The following is a 20,296-nucleotide window of genomic DNA, read 5'->3' as shown; positions in this document are numbered from 1 at the left end:
CTGGACACTGAATATCCTGTTACCTCAAGCAGCTGCTTCTGGAAAGCTTCCAATGCCACTCTTAGCTCTTGCAACCCTCTGGCAAATGTCTCTGACAAGTCACCGAAAGGGCTAGGTAGAAAGGCAGGTGCCCATCTCCTCACTTTCTGTTTCTCTACTGCAGCTGCCCTGATTTATTTACTGAGAATTTATTCGTAAAATGAAGACTGTTTTCCAGCCTAACACAATTATATTCAGGGGCTGTTTCTGTGGCCAGTTAAAGCCACAGAAACTGATTTCGGCAACAAGTTTCTGTTTTTAAACTGAGCTGGAACAGGCGATTCTTTCTGAGCTTGAAAAGAAGACAGTTCTGGACCAGAAATTGTCTTCTGGCTAAGCCTAGAGGTGCAGCATGTTTTTCATGGCAGTGAGCCTAGCCCTGCTTTGTCCCAGAAGGATTTGGGGACGTAACCATCTTTTGGGGTGGAAATGATCACGGCTATGCAAGATTACCAGCCTATAAACATTGGTAATGAATGATCTGCCACAGCAGCTTTTTCACTCTTGCTTCTATTCCTCTGTAGCTGGTGTGTATGTACCTGCACTCCCTGTGTCTGCAGTGACAAAGCTTACTTTGGCTTTTTGGTCTGTTGAAGCTGGGAGAGTGGAAACCCAGTGCATTTTAGTGCTCATCCTGCACCTGGCATGCAGAAGACTGAAATTTTTTTTTTCCTACCAGTTGGACCTTGGGGATGCCGTTTTATTCCTCTGTGCCTCAGCCTTATGCACCCCCAGGAACAACAGTGGCCTCATGGTGAGTTGGGAGGAGAGGTTATGGAATGTTACTCACAAGGTCCTCGGGTGAGATGGTTGTTTAGGAAAGCGGGTGCCTTCAGGGAACAGTGCTGCTAAGCTCTGTTGCAGCTGCTGGGCCTGTTGCCCGAGTTCAACCCGAACAGAGAGAAAAGCCACCCCACGCCCCCCTTTCCTGGCTGCAGCCCCTTTCTGTGGAAGACCCACATTTTGCTACTAGGCGTGATGCCAAACAGCTTTTCCCATTCCTTGGCAGCACGCAGTTGGGGCGGTCCCCTGTTCTAGCCCTTGTCTGTTCAGCTGCACTTGCTAAACGTTAACGAAGTGGTGGGTCTGATCTTGCTGCTGGCACCCAGGGTCCTTCCCGTAACACCGCTACTCCTGAGCAAGGGAAAGAAACCAGAAAAATCTCAGCACGTTGTGTTACCCAAAAGACCGAGAGAGGAGCAAAGCTGATGTTCTGGGAGCTGGAAAAGACGGGTGTCACCCCTCGCACCTGGGTTAAGTCACCCCGTAGGCACACAAGTTGTTGAGGGGGACGTAAAAGACATCAAGGGGTGTCCGGCTGCTCCGCCAGCTCGCACCCCCGTAACCGGCTCCGGGAGCCAGCGAGGGATTTGCTTTCCACCCCCCAGAGGTCCCCGCCGGCCCTCCGCTCTGCCGTCCCACCGGACACCATTTCCCAACCTCCCCCTGCCTGGCGGTTTCCTGGCGCCATCTTGCGGGCCCTGGAGCTCGGGCTCTCCGTGCCCAAGCCGCGCCCGGGGGACGGACGACAGCAGCACCGGCCCTGCGCACGAGACCCCCAAACCGCCCAGAAGACAGCGGTGGATCTCGCCGAGATCCCCGTGGCGGCGGGGATGGGAAGATAAACCCAGCGGTGGCCGAAGGACCGGGACGCCCTTCACCTCCCGCCCGCCGCGGTGCAGCGGGGCGGTGGCCGCCTGAGGGGAGAGCGGGGGCGTGGCCTGGGGCCCGTGGGGGCGGAGCCACAGGGGGGCGGTTCCATGGGGGGTTACTTGAAGAGGGCGGGGCCGGGAGCGCCCGTTGCGGCGGCCGCCTGAGGGGAGAGCGGGGGCGTGGCCTAGGGTCCGTAGGGGCGGAGCCACGGGAGGGCGGAGCCACCGGGATGCGTGGAGAGGGCGGGACCGGGAGCGCCGGTGAGCGGCGGCAGGATGAATGAGGCGGAGGGCCTGCGGCAGCGCCGGCCGTTCCGCCCGCAGGTCATCACCGAGGACAGCCCGGCGCAGGAGGCTAAAGAGGGCAGGTGGGGCCCCGGAGCGGTCCCCCTCGACGGGGAGGGAAGAGAGGCCTAGCCGTGACCGTCGGCTGTGGGGCTAGGCCTGGTCTGAGGGGAGAGGAAGGCCGGGCGGGGGGCTGAGGGCCCGGGCTGGGCCTCGGGGGTATTCGGCTTGACCTGAGGGAAGAAGCCCGGCTCTTGGCGAGCCTGAGGGGGGGTTGGGGGTCCTGCTTGAGCTGGGGCTGTAGAGGGGGGGATTAGGCCCGACCTGAGGGAAATCCGGCTGGGAGGAGGGACGAGGCTCCACCGACCCGGCCTGACCCGGGTGAGGGAGGCCCTGGGCTGGGTCAGAGTGCACTGGGAGAGGTTGTCCTGGGCGAGAGGGGGGTGGAAGGGGCTGAGCAGGCCGCCGCGGGCGTGGGGAGCGAGGCCTCCGTTCCCCTCTCTTGGCTGGGGGTGCGGGTGGATGCTGGGGCACCCGTGGGTCCCCCTCCGACCTCCCAGCCCCCCAGTTCGGCAGCGGCTGCCTTCCCTCCCTAGTGCTTCTGCGGGGAAGGATTTGGGGCAGGGCCTGCACACCTGCTTCTGCTGAGCTGCAGGAAGAGCTTTTAACCACAAAAAATGGTTTAATTTGTGGCTGGGGTTTTTTTCAGTGGGTCTGTTTTAAGTACAGTTTATCTTTTGCTTATCAAGAAAGAACAATTATCCCATTGTGGCATGCACAGATTTATTGTGGGTGTGATTAACTCCTATATAACTGTGGTTAGTCTGTATTTGGCAATAGTTGAAAGAGTAATCTGTAGTTTAAAGACTAGTCTATATGTGTCTGAGATAGAATAACCACATAAACAGTCTATTTGTTTGTGGCTAAGTTAAAGAAGATTCCATTTACAATTTTCTGTTTAGGAATTTTATAAAAAATTAGCTTCACTGTGACTGAAGGCAGTAGCTGCAGTAAGAAAGTGGTGGTGTTTGCCTTCCACTGAATAGAGTGGTTGATGACTTGTAATGCTTTGGTTCACCATCTATTATGTCTCTTCCGATTTGAGTACCTTGCAGATTCTTATCTCTGCCCTTCAGCGTCATCAGAATGAAAGACTCTGTATGGTGGCTTGCATGCGTAACCCCTGTTTTTTGAAGGAGAGCATCAGCATCTCTCAGCTTGAGAGACTGCTTTTCCTGGCTTCAGCCTCCCTTGGTAGCTTTGCTCAAATCAGTTGAATTTCTAGGGCTCCAGCAATGATCCAGAGTATCCACAGGTCCTGTTCTCATGAGACTGTCCTGCATGAAACCAGTGGAGGAAATTCTGGAGGCTGCCCTTTTTCCGGCTGGGAGCTGTGGCAGAAACTCTTGATGACATTTGTTTTCCCCTCCGGCCCCCCAAGTAGTTCCTCTGCCAAGAGGATGAGGCAGCCTGGACCCCTGACTATGGTGACCCATAGTATTGTCTTGCCAGCCTACTGTCTTCAAGAGCTGGTGCAATGGCTTCTCTTTTTAGTTCTTAGTGACAACTAAATTGCTGTTGTTATAGCTGGAGTCCTGGTAAGTTGTGTAGGGTTAATTATCAGAGACACAGTTAACTAAGGATTTCTGTTTTGCTTATCAGTCTTGGTGAACCATTACTTCTGTGATTCTTTCCAGTGACCAGTCAGTAACTTACAGCTGTTAGTATTCTATATCAGGTATGTTTTGTTTGTTTGCTTTTATAAGGATTCAGAGCAGCTGACTTTTTAATTTTAAATTTTTTTTTTTAAGTTTTGGGGATTTATTTAAATTCTTGTGGTTTCAGCAGTGTCTAAAATAGGTCTTGCAGTTTGCCAGCTTGAAGTGTGAGTTTGTTTGTCACCTCATTCTTCCTGCCTTTTTCCTTTATTGTCAGTTCGTTGCAAGTTTGGATGAGGATCAGAAATATGACCTTTACTTAAATCATGCTTTCAGGAGCTTTAATTAAGTTGGCTTTGGCAGATGAGTTCCCATTCATCTTTATCCCCTTTCTTCTGTGTGAGCTGTTCTCAGCTGTCACAAAGATGCTGAGGTGTCTGCTGACAGTACTTTTAATCTTATGGTATTGAGCCTTCATCTTTTGAAGGACAGTGGAAAGACAAGGCTGACAGCTGAAGTCTTTGTGTAAACTTGGGGATCGCCTCGTATCTCTACCACCTGCTCTCGATCCCAAATCCAAGGGGAAACAGACTGGGAGTTTGTTGCTTCCTCAAGACATCTACTGGTAGAGCAGGAAGCGCTGAATTCTTCTAATTAATTTTAGAGCAGTCTGACTCTTGGGAAGTATGAAGAAGTTAGTGCAGATGAGAAAGCTTCTTTGAAGCAGTTTTGCAGCCTGGTCCAGCTCAGATGGAGATGGGCTTAGTGCTGTAACACTGCTGAAGTCCATGATGGGAATGCTCTGCTCTTGAGCGTGAGAAATAATATTTATTTTTTAATATATCTGAGAGCAGGAATACTTGAGCGTGCAGGTGGAAAGTAGGCTGAGGTGGTGGGTGCCTTGGGGGAGCTGGGGAAAGTTTGGTGACCAACAGCAGCAGTGCTAAAAACACTTCTTGGAGCAGGCTGAACTGTCTGTGGTTTTGGGCTAGCAGCAGCAGCACCTTTTGTCATGGCAGGCTGTCAGCACCCTTGTAGCAGTCACCTCGGCATAGCCTGGTGATCTGTGCGATGGCTTGTGATGGCCTGTTGGGTACTGCGCAGAGCTGGGGAACCTGGGGCAGGCCTCCATCCTAACCACCTACGTCTGCTGGCAGCAGTTGTGCCGTCAAGAAGGAGCTGTGATGGATTATTAATATTGCAACTTCTGTACGTTGTGCTTGCAAGCAGTGACGAAATCCTAGTTCTGTCCTTGCTGTTCCAGCAGATAATCCCAAAGGTTACCTTGATGCCGATATCAGTACTGCAAGCACATGTTGTTAGCTCCCCAGTTGTGAAATTTGTGCTCTGGGCAGTAGTTCATATTTCCTACTGTCTCGATGAATGGCTAACAAAGGACGAAACAGTGGAAGTGGTCCAAGGATTAATGCAGAACCATCAGGCACTGTTTGCCTTTATTTAACTGATACTACAAGGAGACTGGCTGGCTGTGCCAATGAATGGTTCAGAGTAGCTAAAATTGTAGGAGCTGCTTTTCTAGTTCCAGGCTAGGATTTGTTGAGTGTGGCTCTGTGCTTTCCTTTGTAAGTGCCTGATTGATGCCTCTAAACTTGTTGAGAACAAAACCTGGTTTTCTCCTGTGGAAGAACAGTTTTTACTTTTTTTTTTTTTGGTGTGTTTTGATGGATAAATAGCAGATATTTAATTTCTTTTGCGTGCTGGGGCCTGAGTTTCAAACCAATGTTCACTAAGTTAAGCAAGCATTCATTTAACTTCCTGTAATGCTTGTTGTTTTAGTTGAACTTTTAATCCAAAATTTGTACTGGGATGGAAACCACTGCCAAAACTGAAGATCAGAGTGGGGAAAAAAAAAAAAAGAAACCAAAAAAACAACCAACCAAACAACAGCACTTCTCCCCCATTTCTTGGTGGTTTTGGTTTTTTTGTTTTGTTTTGTTTTTTATATAGTCAGCTGTAACTTGTGGCATGCGTGAAACCTGTACATGATAATATTCTGCCTCACATGATGCCAGTATGCTGAGACTGGATAAATATCCCTTTCTTTTATCCTAACAAGTTCAAAATGGACCTTAAAGGTCATTCAGGATGGTGGTTGGGCAAAAGTATTTCTGGTTTCTTTTGTGAAGAAGATAGGCTGTTAAAGAATTTTTAAAGACTATTGTATCTTAAAACAGCTTAGCACATTAATCCTATTTCTTGTCTGGTTTTTGCAGTACTTACAGCAGCAAGGTGTTCCGTGTTACCTTCTTGACTTTGGCTGCATCTCTAACTGTGCCCCTGCTTGGAGTGACTGTTCTACTGGATTGTCCTATAGACCCTCAGCCTATAAGGTAGATTGTTGCTTTGTTTTGAAATAAATGTTATTGAAGTGTAACTTCTCCTATGTGTTCTCTTGGTTTGGTTTTGGTTTTTTTTCAGCAAAGAAGAGTCAGCCACGTAAAGTGGTTCTAACTGGATTAAGAAATTGGGGAGTGATTGCAGTATTATCTATTGTCATGGCTTCCTCTGCATACCCAGTCTGTTTCTGAGCCATCTTGTGCAGTTGTGTGTCACTACTGATCATTGAAGGAGCTGAATTGCTTTCTTTGATCGTTAATCTAGAAAATGATTTTCTGCTGTCCAAGCTGTCAGTGGAGCTTGTGATTTCTTATGTTCTTCCTTCTGTGAGACAAGAACTGCATTTTCACTAAGGACCAAGCTGTAGCTCTGCTATTATAGCTCTGTCAATGAGAGACTGTTTATCTGAGGATGGAAATTGAAATGGATAACCTCTCTGGGTTGATTCGGTGCTTTATACCAGCAGAACCATATGGTGATGTTATATTTAAATGCAGAGCTCATAAAGCAACGCAGCTAGGTGATTTCTGCCTTGTCTGAATTGATAAACATCTGAATCGAGGTCTGTGTCAACTGTGTAGTGTAATAGTGAATCACCTACATGAGAAGATGTGACCTGTGTTGGGAGAAGTTGTGTGTGAAATGCTTTGACTGCTAGCATAGGGTGGAGTCAGGTTGTTTAGTGCTCCTGGCATTTTGAAGTAAGTGAAAATGCTCAGTCTGCTAAATATTTACGATCAACTGGATAATTCCTTAATGAAAAGGAACAACACTGTAAATATCTCCTAGAGTTGAAAGAAACTGTTAATGTGGTAGGGTACTACTTACAAGTCTTGCCGGTAGGCTATTAGACGTAAGCTGCCTCGTTGCAAATCATAATGAAATGCTTTCTACTGTGGGTTGGTGTCATGGTTTAACCCCAGCCAGTAACTAAGCACCACACAGCCGCTCGCTCACTGACTCCCCCCCACCCAGTGGGATAGTGGAGATAACCGGGGAAAAAAAAAAGTAAAACTCGTGGGTTGAGATAATAACAGTTTAATAGAACAGAAAGGAAGAAACTAATAATGACAATAATAACAATAATAAAATGACAATAATGATAATAAAATAATTGGAATATACAAAACAAGTGATGCACAATGCAATTGCTCACCACTTGCTGACCGATGCCCAGTTAGTTCCCGAGCAGCGATCCCCCTGGGCCAATTCCCCCCAGTTTATATACTGGGCATGATGTCACATGGTATGGAATACCCTTTGGGCCAGTTTGGGTCAGCAGTCCCGGCTGTGTCCCCTCCCAACTTCTTGTGCCCCTCCAACCTTCTTGCTGGCTGGGCATGAGAAGCTGAAAAATCCTTGACTCAGTATAAACACTCCTTTAGCAACAACTGAAAACATCAGTGTGTTATCAACATCCTTCTGGTACTGAACCCAAACCATAGCACTATAGCAGCTTCTAGAAAGAAAATTATCTCTATCCCAGCTGAAACCAGGACAGTTGGGTTTAACAAAATCCAATTCCCTGAAACACATTGCAACTGAGCAGTAATTCTGAAAGCTGATAGGATATGTCTGTAATGCTTTTGCTATTATATAGTCCTGGTCTAATTCTGGTCCAGGGTAACAGTATTCTGCATGCTTCCATTTCTTACATTAAGTCCCTGTTTACAAGACCGGGAGAACTATTCTTCCTGCCCAAATCACTGGCTTATATTGCTGTACATTCTTAATTAGCTTCTTAGCTTCACTGCTAGAAGTGATTCCAGTCTGTACAATAGATAGGATGATTCTGTGCGATGTTTATGAAATGTTTTGAAAAAGCTCGAGGAAGTAGATGCTGTCTGAATCAATCCCTCGAGTGAAAGAACACATATAAATCTCATTTGCCAATAATGATGTTATTCCTGTAAGCCACTAGAAATAATGAGGAATAAGAGGGGGGAGAAGAAAGCAGATGTGGTCTGTGAAACTCCATGTGACATTCCTGCAACTCTTGATTTATTTCAAGTTCTTTCTCTATGAGCTTGTCTTTGGATAATATTGATCCCAGGGAGGATTTTCTGCTTGCAAACACGACTGTCCAGAGTTCTCAGCAATTGAATTCCTTATCTGAAGCCTGTTATCCTCATTTGAAACTTTCTAATGCTTGGAAGAAGGGATGGAAAGTGAATTTGTGTTAGCATTGTGAAGACAACTCTGCTGTAAATCTTCTGTGGACTGGAGCTAGTAATTCAGTTGCCTTTGCCACTGCAATAATATATACTTAAAGTTTGCTGTCTGTAACCAGACAGATAAAAGTATATATTTTTCTCTCCTGAATTATTTGTGTTGTGAACCTGTTTTCCTCAATTGTCATGGCTTTTATAGTTCGCAGTTTCAGTTGACTTTTTTCCCCCAGTCACTGAAGCTCTAGAAATTGTAACGATTTTCCCCATATGAGCAGTAGAGTTGCAATGTAATTGGTGACAAATAGGTCTCGGATCCTGTGAAGCTGGGCAAGTTTTGGAGTCAAACCTTGTCTTTTTAAGATTCTACAGGTGGAAGGCATTTGCTTATGGTCATATAAGGAGTTATTTAAAAAAAAAATAAAAAAAAAAAATTGAAAAGTTCTTTCAAAACTTGGCCTAGGGAGCTTTAGCATCCTCTTGTGAATGATCACCTACTGAGCTTACCAGCCTGGGCATATATGCAGCTTTTAGTAATAACTTGAAATCCTTAATTCATGGAGACTGAGGCGGCTTATGTATGTGTTTTTAAGAACCGAAGAGACTGAAGTGTATTTGAGTTTATCAGCACTGTTAAGGCTGGGTTTGAAGCACAGTGCTTCATTAAGTTGAAGCTGTGTAGGCATCTTAGTATTTCCCTTCTCCATATCTCTGTAGTTGGTTGGTACTCCATTTGGCTATTTATGTGAATAAGGGCTTCCAAAATTGGGCCTTATTTTGTCATTTTGAGATTTCAGTTCAATACCCTTTAAGTTTATGTGCAACTTAGTTCTTCGAGTTGGTCTTTCGCTGTGAGAATGTATTCAAGTCACAAAGGAGAATATATGTTTCAATATGGTACGAAAGCATGTGTATCCTAATGCTCAAACTACTGGAACACTTTTTTCCTGAGTTGTATGCTAATTAGTAATTTAAATTTTTCTTTTTTTCTGTGATGAAAATGCTATACAGTGTCAGACTTCGGTGTATTGTAAAATGCCAGGCTTTTAAATTTTAAAACCTTTGTCCTTAGGAATTTGCATATATCTACTTAGGAAAAATATTCTGGTACAAACTCATTCAGCTGAGTAAGAAAGCTGTTACTCTTTTGCGTTGTGGCAACGCAGAAATCCTTTGCCTTTTTGTAAGATAGATGAACTGGGAATGTATTGTTGGACTTGTATCTGGTAATCTATACAGCTTCGTCTTAGGAACACATAACTGCAGCTTTTCTGATCAGCAGAACCAGAAAATTATGATCCTTGATGAACACGAGTCAATTTTTCAGCTTGTCAGCTGTGTTTTACATACAGCATATTTCAAAAAAGAAAGCATAGGTCAGGTTTGCAGGAGTTGGCAAGCTGGGAAGAAAATGGTCCGGTATGTTGCTCAAGAGTGTTTGCAGGTTTGTGCAAAAGATCATGAGGTCTGTGTTCTGTTTTGTAGTTTAAAGGAGCCTCCCCTCCTGACGGGTGTGCTAGAGCCAAATATCAAGTTACGAAAAGCTGAGCGGTTATGGGAAAATCAGCTGGTCGGACCAGAGTCCATTGTCAGTATTGGCGGTAAGCACTGACAAAATAAGCTTTTAAAGAAGGGTCTTTAAATGTTGCTCTGTTGATAAGGGTTTGTTCAGCAATATAGCTTTTAATAACTTCCAGAGTTTGTTACCTTTGAGTATGCAGGTTTTTACAAAAATAATTGTGTTATGCAGCAAAACCTGGCTGCTATATACTGCTTTTCTCCTTGTTCCCCAGTATAAAATAAATCTTGTTGCCAGATTAACAATCTCTGTCTTCCAGGACTGAACCATCAGCAGTGTAGTCAGGGGCTACTCATGTTTGGAGGAAGTGGTCCCATTTTTTGTTTGGCTAGCTCTTAACTGGGAATTAATATTTACAGGGTACTACCTACTCTTTTAATGCTCATTGCCTCTGAGGGAGCTGAGTCTTGTGGTGTTTATTTTTGCTTATATGACAGAAAAAAAATCTCAAGTTGGTGAATAGCATATTTACATTTTAGTGCTGTTGCATGTGTTACAGGTGTCATCCTATACTTATCTTATGGCATATGTGTTCTCCTAAAATCACAAACCCGTGCCACCTCTGAGTAATGAGGTGGCTAGACTTGTAGTGGCATGACACCCACTTAATAGGAAACTGGCTTTGTGCAGGGGTTGTTGTTCCCTGTGCCTCCTAAAGGGGGGTAAGGCTAGAAACTACCTTGACATGAGTCCTTGACTGTGTTAATATGAAAAGGAGAGGGTGTGGGAGTTGCAAGCAAGGCCCTTAATGAAACATACTTCAGCACAAGAGGTGCTCAGTAGCCATATCATTTATTTTCCTTCTGCTATATATTCTAATAAGTTAGTAAAATATTTTAAAAATTATTTTACCCAGCAACAAACTACTGTAAATTCCTTCCTCAGATTATGCTTTTTCTACCTATCTCTGTTAACAATGTGCTAAAGTGATTACCTGAAGCCACTGATTCTTTTCTGTTACCTGGTTTTGTCAATCTCATTGGAAACTCTTTAAGGAAACCTTCCTGCAAGGGACAACTGACCTATGGGTGGAATAATCAACTTAAGAATTAAGTTTTGTATGAATAAATGCTGAAGTCTTTTTATTCCCTTTTAAAAGTGTAATTAGCAAACTTAAATTAAATTGGAGATGGAAAAGTCCAATCCATGGGCTCTACTAATCTAATGGTCTTTCCCTTAATTTGGTTGTATGAAAAAGTTTGTGTGTTGTTTGTATTTAGTGAATCTGTCTTATGCTATCACATGTAATTTGGCAATGCTTTTGATTTGGGTGGTTGTTCATTTGCTATGGTTTTTGTAATTCTTCTCCAGAACTGGTACAATATGAGCATTGGCAGGTGTCCAGCAGCCTATGTGGACTGTATCAGAATGAGAAGTTTTATCTAGTCAGTCTGTTGTTGAAGAGTGGTAAGATGGGTGCAGTGCCTGATTGCATTTTATGATGATGTAGAAATTTGCCCAGAGGGATCAGTCCAATGACTAGCCATTAAATTGTTACATCCACCTTTAACCAAGGATTTGGACCGCTTAGGGATGAAAAGCTTCATATCCTGTATTTGCAACTCGTAAGGCTTAAATCCTTCCTCTTCTTTTTGAGTTGGAAGAAATCTAACCAAATGCTCTTATTTACCTTCATCTTTCCCCTTCCCTCTTTATTCTTTTCCTATGACTGAAGATGACTGTTACTTCACTATATCTTAAACATGTATTCTACTTCATACTCGTAGAAGGATGTTTGCCACTACAGTTTTGTGATCAAGCTAATCACACCAGTTGTTTTTGCAGATATGCTATTTACTGGGACAGCTGATGGGAAGATTATCAAAATTGAAGATGGGGAAATACAAACAATAGCCAGAATTGGCCATGGTCCTTGTGGTGAGTGACAGCTCTGAACATAGTGTACCTGAAAATGTCTGGGTCAGTGCTTATGTTGATTAAACTGATATTCTCTCTGGATTGCTCATGCAAGTGCATATCTTCCTCTGTAGAGGTTTATAACAGAAATATTAATATATTTGTATGAATGAGGTGTGAGTGGAAATATGTATATAAGCACTGGAAGGAACAGCAGAGCAAAGGGCCAAAAGAATGGGAATGGGTGCTCTTGATAACAAAGGACACTGTTCCCAGCAGTAAAATTTAGGAATGCGGGTTTTCTAGGTCATGACTACAAGGCCTGCACTCTTGTAAGGCTGCAGCATGGATGACTTGTTGGTAGAAGATCCTGCATCTTAACACCGGGAGGAAGACAAGGTTGAAGTGCATCACAAATAACATTCCTTTTCCTGTTAGTCCATCTAGAAAAAGCACGTATCCTAAACAAGAAAAAAATGGGCAGCAACCTGGGCTAATATTTATGGAAGCTGAAGTCAGCAAGATTCTGAGGTGAAGGGCCACCCATAGAAACTGAGGACTCCTAAACAAGTGTGAGTGAATGAACTCTGAGATAATGTGTGAGTGGGAAAGATCAACTTATTTCGAGAATTTCAAAAAATAAATATCACCTTCCCCATCTACAGAATTTTGCCTTGCATTTTGTTGTACTGATTTGCCTTCCTCTGTTTGTAAGTACAGTGGGGGGTTGTGATGGCTGCACCTACTTTAGTAGAGATCTTCCATTGGTCATGATATTTCTGTTTTCTCACTACTAAATTGCAGTTATTTCTTGTTGAATTCCACACCTCTTTCTGAACCACTTATTTGCTTCATTTAATGAGGTTTCTGGAACTGAGTGAGAAAAACTGGTAGTGGCCTGTTTATTAACAGAACTGTTTCTATAGTTCTGTGGTTAATGTTGGCCATCTCAGTACTGCCTGGCAGTCTGAAAAGCCTGGCTGGTGTTTTGTTGGGACTGTGGGTGGTTTTGTTTGAGGTAATGATGTAGAAGCTTACATGAGGTTCTGCAGCCCTGCGCTGGTTGCCAGTTAGACAGAAATTATGGGCAGGAACTGTTTTTGTCTTTATGTAGCTCACATTGACACGTTCATCATTTTAGCTATGTAATTTTACATGGATGTTCACGTGATTAGACTCTGGACTGATTTGGAAGCACTCTCTTGGTTGCCTAACCGGTAGGACAGTCTTGGTGCCGACAGTCAACAAAGTCTGCTCCCAGCTGAGAGGAAGCTGGCCTTCCAGCTGCTGCTTAGGCGTGCATGTGGGTTGGGATGGATATGAAGAATCACCTTTCCGCTACTTATTTCCATTGGACTTGTAAAGCTTGGGAGAGGTGGGAAGATTATGCTGCCCTATTTCTTTGGGGCCAAAGAGGTAGTGGGGAGCCTAGACTTCTGTCTTGCCCTCCTTGAGTTGGGAAAGGAAGTGAAAAGGCTGTAGCTGACTACCTTCTCCAGAAGTTTCTCTTGCTAATCTTTCAAACTACAGATGCGCTCAAGTTCTTAGTTCTTCAGGACTCAAATAGACAAACTCTTCGGATGTGCAGTATTACCCTTCGTCCTCATGTAGAAGTCTTTAGTGTCTGTGTCTTGAGAAACTGGCAGTTTCATGACAGTGTTGGACCTTTCCAGAAAAAGAAAGTTCTAAGATGTGTGTATTTTTATTTTTGATTTTAAGAAGAAAAGTAAAGGAAACCTGCAGTAAAACTGATTCTTTCTGAGAAGAAGCATTTATTTAAATGCAATTTTCTGATATTCAGCCCTACTTGGGGCAGCTATTAGCTAGCTACTAGCCTGGCAAATTATATGATTATCTCTAGACTGGTGAAACTTGGGGATATCTGTTTCACTCACACTTAGGAAAGTAAGAATCATTTCTTTAATGAATGTGTGTGGTGCTGGCCGTAGAGTTTTCTTAAGATACAGTTTGACCTATGTAGGTAGCCTGAATGCCTTGTATTTATTTCTATTTGGAAAACCATTTTAAAATTGTTTCCTAAGGAACCCGTGAAGATGAGCCAACGTGTGGAAGACCACTTGGTATCAGAGTGGGGCCAAATAACACGCTTTTTGTGGCAGATGCTTATTATGGACTCTATGAAGTTAATCCTGGTACAGGTATGACTTTTCTGCTCAGAAGTTCTCTGACAAATCTGGGCTTCATTTGCAGTTTTGCCAGACACTGCAGGCAAAACAATGCCTGCCTTCTTTGTAAAGTGGTTTGGAGCTGTCTGGTGAAATATGCCATACCAGAACTTGATATTTATTTTCTTGTAGCAATCACTTCCTCTCTATATCTCTCTGTCTGGATCAGCGTTACCAGCGGCTTATCTTCTGGTGACATGTGCTTTTGGTTGTCAAAATTGGTACCTCAGGATCCATGAATAAAGCTCTGTGTAGCTGTTTTAGCTTTCATAAGGGGAAGAAAAAAAAATGCTGTTACATAAACTTTTTGTCATGTTCGCTGTACTTTTGTTTCTGCCTTGACCTCACTGTGTGGTAGTGAAGAGCTGTTGACTTCTCTGTAACCCCAATCTAGAGAAAGTGAAGGAAGATGTATTTTGGTGCAGCTGAAGATCAAGTGGCTTGTTCCTGCTGATGCAGGCACTGTTGCATTGTGCCCTTTGTTGTATGTCCCTGAGCCAGATCTCAGTTCTAGAAGCTGTGCTGTCAGAAAGCAATAGTGCTTTCGTGTGGGGTCGATTTTCTGACAGTTTACATCTCCAAATTAGCTTCAGGTGGGGAGGAGGAGGCTAGCCAAATGCTAGGTGAGATGTAACCGAAGGGCTCAGACTGTGTGGCTCTGGGAAGGTATGATCAAGGTCTTGCCTTTTGATGGCAGACAGCTGCCATATTAGCTCAGTCACGGCAAAACCAACCAAACCAACCAACCCAAGCCCTGTGCCCAAAGATGACTTCAATAGATTTTGGTTAATTTTTAAAGACTTGACCTTAATTTGTCTGGTAGTATGTGGCAGAGCTGACTGTGGCAGAGCAGTTTAGTGAACCTGCTGATGTTTTAACGTTTAGAAAGTACTACTCTTTGTTCTTACAGATTTATGGGGAAAGAGGGAGTAGTGATTGGGTTGCCTGCATCCTTCTACAAGGTTGGGCCCTGAGTTTGCTCTTGGTTTCATATGAGCTTCAGAGATGTGAAAAGTCTGGCACTCATCAATAGGGAACATCATCTACTGTGTCAGCTTTTCTGAAAAGTATTTTCTCCTGGTCTTTCGTGTTCAGTGTTGAGTTGTTCCGTGCAAAGTGCCTGCTAATTTCATGTTAGTATTTAACTCATATCCAAGGCAGGACATACAAAAGCTTGTCTTGTGTGTCTTTTTTTTTTTCCCCTTTCTTTTTGTAACCAGGTGAAACAAAAGTGCTTGTGTCAACCAAAACAGTAATTGAAGGTCAGAAGTTGTCATTTGTGAATGATCTTACAGTGACCCAGGATGGGAGGAAAATCTACTTCACTGACTCCAGTAGCAAATGGCAAAGACGAGACTACTTATTCTTGATTATGGAAGGCACAGATGATGGGCGGCAAGTATCCCTTCCCCAAAGAATTTAACTTACTGTAAGCTCAGCTGTAGGAATGAACTTCACCACTTTCTTGGTCTTCAAGTTTTTTCTCTTTATAAACCACCTGTGCAAACACTGCAATGCCCAGGAGAGGGTGAGAGAATGTATGGATGTTGCTAATGAGACCTGCAGCAAAATAAATGAGATTCCTCTTTTTCCTTCAAGAGGACTTACATGGAACATCTATTTTAAAAGTGAAGGAGTTAGCATTACATTCAGCCTAAATCCTTCATGAATGCTGCCAATCTCAAGTGGCTTAGTATTTCTCCTGTGTTCATAAACAAATGCTTCCTGGCTATTCTGCCTTTTTAACTTAGATGAAGTGCATGTGAGAGAAGATAGAATGCCTGGAGAAGGAAACCAAGGTGAATAAATATTTGTCTTCTCTCAAAACCGTATATAATGCTTTCTTTTTAGCCTGCTTGAATATGACACAGTAACAAAAGAAGTGAAAGTCTTAATGGTGGGACTGAGGTTTCCCAATGGTGTCCAACTCTCTCCTGCAGAAGACTTTGTCCTGGTGCAGGAGACAACCATGGCTAGAATCAGGAGGTGAGTATGACTTTGCTGAAATTATTATTCTCTGTTTAGAGATTGTTTAAATAAATGAGTTGAATGACAAAAGAAACCCTACACTCTATTTATGCCTAGTTACCAATGGCAAAGAAGGTGGCCTTCCTCAATACTTAATTTTTTCTTTAAACATCTGGACTGCATAATCTTTCCATCATGGGCTCCTTGAGTATAGTGGAGTAAGCTGACTTTTTCTGGGGAGAGGAATGCTGTATTTCCATGTACCAAAATAAGGAGAAAAAACAACTTCTTTTTATTTTTTTTAAATGAATTCTTTTGGCGACTTTTATTTATTACTTAGACTGCTTAAGTTAAGGTGTCCTAATCCTACTGTCTATAACTTTCAGGTATTATGTGTCTGGGCTGATGAAAGGTGGAGCAGATATGTTTGTTGAGAATATGCCTGGTCTTCCAGATAATATCAGGTTAAGCAGCTCTGGAGGATATTGGGTAGCTATGTCAGCTGTCCGGCCCAATCCTGGATTTTCTTTGTTGGATTTCTTGTCTGAAAAACCATGGATTAAAAGGATGATATTTAAGGTAAAAAAAAAAAACAAAACAAAACTAAAAAGAGTTTTCAAAAAATCACCTTTAGTATAGGAATGGAAGTGATAAATATTTGTTTGTCCTGTTTCTTCCTCTTTGCAGGAAGATTTAAAAAATTTTTTTTAGTGCTGTGGTTAAAATTGTCGTGGTTGTCCCCAGGTAGAACAGTCCTTATATATTCATAGGTAGTAGAACTAACATTTGCTTCTCTGAGCAGCAGGTACACATCTCTTAAGTTGCCTTCCATCTTGATCTCAGGAAAGAAAAAGAGACTATCTCTGCCCTAGCCATGCAGCAACACAGGATCTACATTTGGATATGTGAAGACTTCACCTTTGTACCCGAAGTGCCTAAACTACTTATTGCCAGGTGTCCGGAGAGCATTTGGGAAGTCTGGCCTGTTCTAATGACTACCCTAGGCATCCTAGGAGACAGTGTGTATGTTATGTATGCTGCTAGGTGACACTTTGTTCTGACTCAATATGCCTGTTGTTATGTCACACCCCCCTTTAAGATGAGGATGAGTAAGAATGATGTATTTTGTAAGGGATACCTGCTGCTAAAGAAACGGCATGGTGCTTTTTAAACAATACAGAGACTTTGAAAATACTTCTGTTCTCAAAAAAAAAAAAAAAAAATCAACAAGCAGTGTTCAGGATGGAAGTGCCATTCCGGCTAAACAAACTATGCTGTCCCTGTAAAACCTGTTGTCTCTCCTGGTGCAGTGCGGGAGCCTTAACAAACTGATGCTACGGGGAGCAGAGCATGATGTCTGCTCCTTGGCATCAACTGCACCAGAACAAGATGACGTCTCCTGCATTGACATCCTTTCAGCCTAGTGCTGGAGTAGAGTATGCTTCTGCTGGTTTGCTTTGGTTTTTGTGTTTTGTTTTTTTTTTTTAAAGTTGGCTTTTCAGATGTTAATGTGTTAAGCGTGTGTAATAGTGTTTACTCAAAATGTGTGCTTATGTCCTTAGCTGCTTCTTCCAAGGAGTGTGGAATGGTCTTTGACTGTATAAGTGTCTGAGATCTAATTGTGGAGAACAAAATCTTTTGTTGTTAATTTTCTTTTTTTCTTTTCTTTCTTCTAGCTGCTGAGCCAGGAAACTGTGACAAAGTTTGTGCCAAAATATAGCCTTGTTGTTGAACTTAGTGAGACGGGATCCTACAGAAGAAGCTTTCATGATCCCAATGGAGTGACGGTAGCTTATGTTAGCGAGGCACATGAGCACAATGGATATCTTTACCTGGGCTCCTTCCGGTCTCCGTTTATTTGCAGACTTAATCTTCAGCATGTTTAACTGTCCATCCATGATAAAGTGCCACTGTCCTGTAATACTCCAGAGGTACGAAGGAAGCATGTGCTTGAGGCAGTGTGTGACCAAGGACAAAATGTGAAAGACAGTCTGTTAATGTGCAGTAGCACTGCTCTGTTGCCATAGGAAAACATACAGCTTGCTGTACCTGTCCTCTTCCTTGGTTTAACTGCTCTTGCTTTGGAGTTGGCATGCATAATTATTAATATCTGAGGAGTATGGTGGGGCATCTGCATATGGTTATGTGCTCCTTAAAGAAAACCCATTGCTTTTCCAGACCCAGCCCTGCTTGGAGTCGTCTTAAACAGACATCATTTGTCACCTTTAATGCAACTGTAATGTCTCCTTACACTGGAAGGATTTGTAATGTATGGAATTTAATTGTATATGATTTGGATTGAAAAGGATGTCTTGCATGTGTTTATTTCTGTTTTAGAACCTCCTGTTTAGGAGTGATTACATTGCATGTTCTAATGTCATACCATGGTGCTGTGGTAGAGGCAGCAACATCCAGAACATGCCTAGAAATCTAGTTATCCCATTTGGGTTTCTTCAATTCCAGCCTGTGTAATCAACATCAGACACTACAATTAACTGTTAATCAACATGCGAAATCAAATTTGATCATTACGTATGGACTTCTGTGTTTCTTTATAGCGTTGTAGTCAGATGATGAATGAAAGTTGCATTTTCTATGTTATTAAAGACTAGTTCCAGCGGGTTTAAAAGGGGTCACTTGCAGTATTTCCTCCATGTTTACCAGGTCCTGTAAGTCTCCTGTTCATTATGTAGGTGGCCATTCCTGAGAGATGTGGGAGGGAAGAGGGCCAGCTTCAGGAATCCTCTTCAGCATGCTTTTTACGGAGAACTGATCTTGGGGAAGGTTGGTGTCTGAAGACAGAAGTGGACTGAAAAGGCCCCTGTAAGATCTAGTAATAGTGGATGAGGAAGGCTTTGACAGAAAAATCTTGGAACATGGTAGTAGCTCATGGGTGCTTTCTGGCACCTCCAGAGGAAATGGTTTACTTCCTTTGTTTACGGATACTCTGCTTGATAAATCCAGAGAATGCTTTTCTGTCAACCACTACAAAGGCAAGGCTGTGCTGTTACATTTTAAATAAAAGGTTTTGCCTCTTGAAGAACTAAAGGGGTTACTTCAGCAGGTGTGTGATTTAGTGGATTGATTCATGCTTTGGGGTTGAAGACTTTGCTGCTTTGCTCTCTTTCTGCCACTGGGTGATAGTCAAACATAAACTTATGCTATTGCTCAATTTCCTCACCTTTGAAAAGGAAATAATCAAGATTTGCTTGATATATAATGAAAAGCACCAGAAAAGGGGAAGATGATGTTAAAAATGTCATCTGCTTTCACTGGCCTTCTGTGCTTGTCTTTATTAATGGAGGGATATGGAAATGAGTCACCTTGTTCTGTGTTACTACCAGGCTGCAGCAGTCCTGTGGCAAGTAGCTGATGGTTGCTGGATCAGGCTGACTTGTTCCTGTACGGGAAGCTGCAAGCCCTTTTGCTTGACCTGGTGGTTACTGGATTTGGGAGGGAGCCCAGTAAGAGGCAAAAGAAGCCTAGTAGATGAGTTGCTGCAGGCTCTGACCTATGGTTCAGCTGAGCCCCATCTTAACAGTTTGTGGACAGAGATGGAGTGATACTGTGGTAAGTTTGAAAGGCTGGAGAGGTGTGACCTGTGTGGAGGCGGACAGACTTGTTGCTGTGGGAACTCTGAAGAAGGGCTGAAAATGGGACACGCTTGTGATGTCTCTTTCTGGGAAAATGCAGCACAGGGCTGGCTGTTTAAACAGCAACTGGTTAGCATTGCTCTGCCAGCCCCTGCAGCTATTTGTCCCATTCTGGTGAGATATGAAAGTTGAACTTGATGGGATCTTAAACTGGGGTTGCAAAAGCAAGTCTCTTTTGGGGCTTGTTTCGTGCTGGTGCTTTGGTAGCCTTGGGGCAAGCACAGTTTTGCCTGTTGTTGCATTGTTACCTCTAGTGATTTATTTGCCAAAGTATCTAACTGAGTAACTTGTGCTGTCTTTTGTAGTGAAGTAGACATCTGCTGTTTTGGCATGCCAAACGTGGTGGCTTTTGTGTGGCTAGTTCCCTTTTAAGACACTGTCCCTGAAGTTATGAAGTGGGAAAGAAAGTAAGTTGTAATGCTGCTGATGCTCAAGAGGGGTAAGATGTAGGAAGAGTTGTCTCTTGGGAGTTTTTTGGTTCTGATCCTTTTTCTACTCTTCCACCCCCTCACTCCTTCCTGGCTGCTGTTGGAGACTAACTTAGTACACTGATGATCCTGTGGTCCCACCAAAAAGTTCTTGAGTCTTTTTTAGTTCTCGCTGACCTCTGTAGCAAGTACAGCAGACCCAGAGGTCATGTGAATAACTGGCTTTTCTTGGGAAGGGGAAAAGAGAATGCCAAATACGAGAGGGATCTAACAGAGTGTGGCTTTGTCTGGTGTGACTTTTTAGTGGTCTAGTCCAAACTGTCAGACAGTGGCCAGGCATAAGTATCTCAGGGGCAGGTGCAAGAAGTCTAGAAACAATTAATCATGGCAGAACTGAAGCCCAGAAGCAGCTGCCCCTAACCTGAAGACAATTAATGCCCTTATTCACTGGGGCTGTTGCCTTCT

General features: G+C 43.4%; 1 protein-coding gene across 1 annotated transcript; it reads left to right on the top strand.

Moving 5' to 3' along the window:
• Nucleotides 1-1,941: 1,941 nt before the first annotated feature.
• APMAP (adipocyte plasma membrane associated protein) lies at nucleotides 1,942-18,281 on the top strand. The gene is made up of 9 exons (XM_010577804.1): nucleotides 1,942-2,059; nucleotides 5,869-5,985; nucleotides 9,646-9,761; nucleotides 11,525-11,617; nucleotides 13,639-13,755; nucleotides 15,003-15,177; nucleotides 15,634-15,768; nucleotides 16,137-16,329; nucleotides 17,427-18,281. The coding sequence occupies exons 1-9, from the start codon at nucleotides 1,968-1,970 to the stop codon at nucleotides 17,634-17,636; spliced, it is 1,248 nt and encodes a 415-aa protein (XP_010576106.1). The 5' UTR covers nucleotides 1,942-1,967; the 3' UTR covers nucleotides 17,637-18,281.
• Nucleotides 18,282-20,296: the final 2,015 nt, after the last annotated feature.

The sequence above is a fragment of the Haliaeetus leucocephalus genome, unplaced genomic scaffold (assembly GCF_000737465.1).
Source record: "Haliaeetus leucocephalus isolate CR32 unplaced genomic scaffold, Haliaeetus_leucocephalus-4.0 Scaffold577, whole genome shotgun sequence".
Lineage (NCBI taxonomy): Eukaryota > Metazoa > Chordata > Aves > Accipitriformes > Accipitridae > Haliaeetus > Haliaeetus leucocephalus.
This window is presented reverse-complemented; position numbering and strand designations above follow the sequence as displayed.

Coding starts and splice junctions, on each gene's coding strand:
- APMAP (XM_010577804.1), top strand. CDS start 1,968: ATGAATGAGGCGGAGGGCCTGCGGCAGCGCCGGCCGTTCCGCCCGCAG. Junction 11,618..13,638: donor AATTGGCCATGGTCCTTGTG/GTGAGTGACAGC, acceptor TTGTTTCCTAAG/GAACCCGTGAAGATGAGCCA. Junction 15,178..15,633: donor GAAGGCACAGATGATGGGCG/GCAAGTATCCCT, acceptor CTTTCTTTTTAG/CCTGCTTGAATATGACACAG.